At 36.3% G+C, this 2,500-nt stretch overlaps 1 protein-coding gene across 2 annotated transcripts in view; it reads right to left on the reverse strand.

The window, feature by feature from the left end:
• The window catches only part of LOC144956568 (uncharacterized), a 12,642-nt gene that overhangs the window by 7,816 nt on the left and 2,326 nt on the right, over window positions 1–2,500 (reverse strand). For both annotated transcript variants that reach the window (XM_078887152.1, XM_078887151.1), the window contains exon 2: window positions 1,590–1,621. In XM_078887152.1, coding sequence (XP_078743278.1) covers window positions 1,590–1,621 — 32 coding nt within the window. The remainder of the gene's footprint in view (window positions 1–1,589; window positions 1,622–2,500) is intronic.

Consider the following 2,500-nt stretch of genomic DNA (forward strand, 5'->3'; position numbering starts at 1 on the left):
AATATTAAAAAATAATAATAATAATCGTAATTGCGCCCAAATCACGTCCAAACAAATTGTACTGGCTTTTAAAATGTGTACTTTTACGTCACGGATATGATGGTCAAACAAAACAATGACCACAAATATATCCTTTCTTTAAAAAATATAGCATTGTGGAGAACATTGTGCTTATTTGAGTCAATAAAAAAATTGATACGGCGCACAACTCTACTGAAATATTTGAAAATTAGAAATGCATTTTTTACAGATAGATAAACAGATAACTTGATTTCCTTTTAGAATTTAAAGTCAGTTTGAAAGTTCGTTGAGTCACACAGATATCATAAAATACGTACCGACGACACAACAGATCAGCAAACCAATTTCGTCACTGTAAAAAGTTGTCAATTTGCGTCATCTATTTATGACATCAAGTATTATTATTACTTCCGTTGTGTTATTGATTTAGCGGTGATCAGTGTTGTTATGTAGTAGTATGTTCTAATTGCGTGTACGTTTGTGTGTGTACGTGTGTGTGTGTTGTGTGTGGTGTATACATGTGTGTGTGTGTTGGCATTTTTCAGAAAATCGTGACATTCATAGTGATATTATTCACTTGATCACATGAAGGTATTTGGATTTACACAAATTTTAAACAAGTTTCACCGATTAACAACGTCAACTAATATTACTGCTGATATTACGGTCGTTTTTATGCCATCGATGTGATAATTATTGCCCTGGTAAATATTTAATTAAACGTCGGCAAACTGTCAATTGTATCTGTCTAGCTTCTAGCCCGAACACACTTGATATCATTCGCGTCTGCTTCAGATTTTCATTTGACTTCACATAAGTTAGGTAAAGGGGAGACATTCCGAAAGCTCCTACATCCCCAGTATTCTTTCAATTTGTATTTTCACCGTTGATCTTTTGTCAGGCGTTTATTTATTCAATTTGTTATCATAAAGAAGCATTTTAAAAACTCTAGAACACACCTTGATAGATTTGTGAAAGTTTAAAATGTCCTAATTTGACCATTGTTTTGATTCTCGGCCGCCATTTTAATTTGTTAAATATTGAAAGGTAGTGCAAAGCAGTCGAGGGTTTTTTTCTATTAGGATTAGTCATAATGCTAGGGTGTTTATTTTCCTATTAGGGGTAGTCTAGGTTTTACTTTTTCTTGGGGTTAGTTGAGGGAATATTATTTAAGTTGTTTCCCTTTGTAGGAGCGTTCGGAAGGCCTCCCAAGTCAAGCGTGGTAAAGACATGTGACTTATTGATATTGATATCTACTGACTGATAAACTAAAATCATGCCGAATAAAGCATGGCAGCAAGACAAGCACATCGATTAAAGTGTGCATCTAATCGTAATCAAGCTAATCAAGAAAATGATTCTGGCAATATCGAATGAAAATAGTTCTTTCCCCGCGAAATTGCGGGCTTTTTACTAGTATATATATTATATATATATATATATATATATATATATATATATATAATATATTATATGCAAAGATAAACACACAAACACATACACAAACACACACACACATATTCACACATATTACTCATAGCAAACACGTACAAAAGAGTAACACTTACCCGTTTCGCCAACGGCCCAGTTTGTGACTGTTCTGAATTATAAATAAAGAAGATATTAATAAATAAAATAAATAAATAAAAATAAAAAGACTCCCGTTATTCATCCCATAGGGGAAATTTTTCTCTAGGGTCTATTCCAAGGAAAGACTGGAATAACCTAGGCGTCAGCCGCAGTGCAGCGCCGCAAATTGAGCTAGGGCGAGGTGACTTGCTCAAGACCACAAAGTGCAGGGGCGGGTGATCGAACTCGGTACCTTTCGGGCACGAAGCAAAGACCGTACCGCTGAGCCGCCACGCTGCCCCACTTGATGACGTCACAAAATACACACGCCTTCTCCACACTAAACGATCCTAAAATGCGTCATAACATTTCCCAAATGTGACCCGCCGTCTCATAACGGTATTATGTCGGGATAGACCGTAGCCATCGTTATGTTATAGCCAGATACTGAAATCCAAAAGGACTGGCATTTTGACGTCATTTTTTAAGTTTTTGTACCGTCTAGTGAGTTGTCGTTAGTAGAGCTCATGGAAACGAGTCATTTCATTGGTTGAACTATTGAATACAACTCACGATTTGTTTTCTTTTGTGGCAAAAGACTGGCATTTTGACGTCATTTTTTGGTCAGTGTCAGGCCATAACTTTACGAAGGCCACGGATAGACTCGGTCAGAGAAATTGAATTCATTTCCACAAATATCAAACTTGGGTTTAATTTCTGTACGTCATGCTGGAGTAGAAATACTATTTCTTGCTTTACAAAAACTTCTAAGGTCCAATTTCTCGCCATTCTATTATCTCTAAATTCACTTTCTGGGGTCTGAATCATCCCGACATAATACCGTTTTGTGACGGAGGGTCACATATGGAACCAAATTCCCATCTCAGACTGCACGTTTTGCCCTTTTAAA

The sequence above is a fragment of the Berghia stephanieae genome, chromosome 11, assembly GCF_034508935.2.
Source record: "Berghia stephanieae isolate SIO BIC M18660-M18661 chromosome 11, UCSD_Bste_1.3, whole genome shotgun sequence".
NCBI lineage: Eukaryota > Metazoa > Mollusca > Gastropoda > Nudibranchia > Aeolidiidae > Berghia > Berghia stephanieae.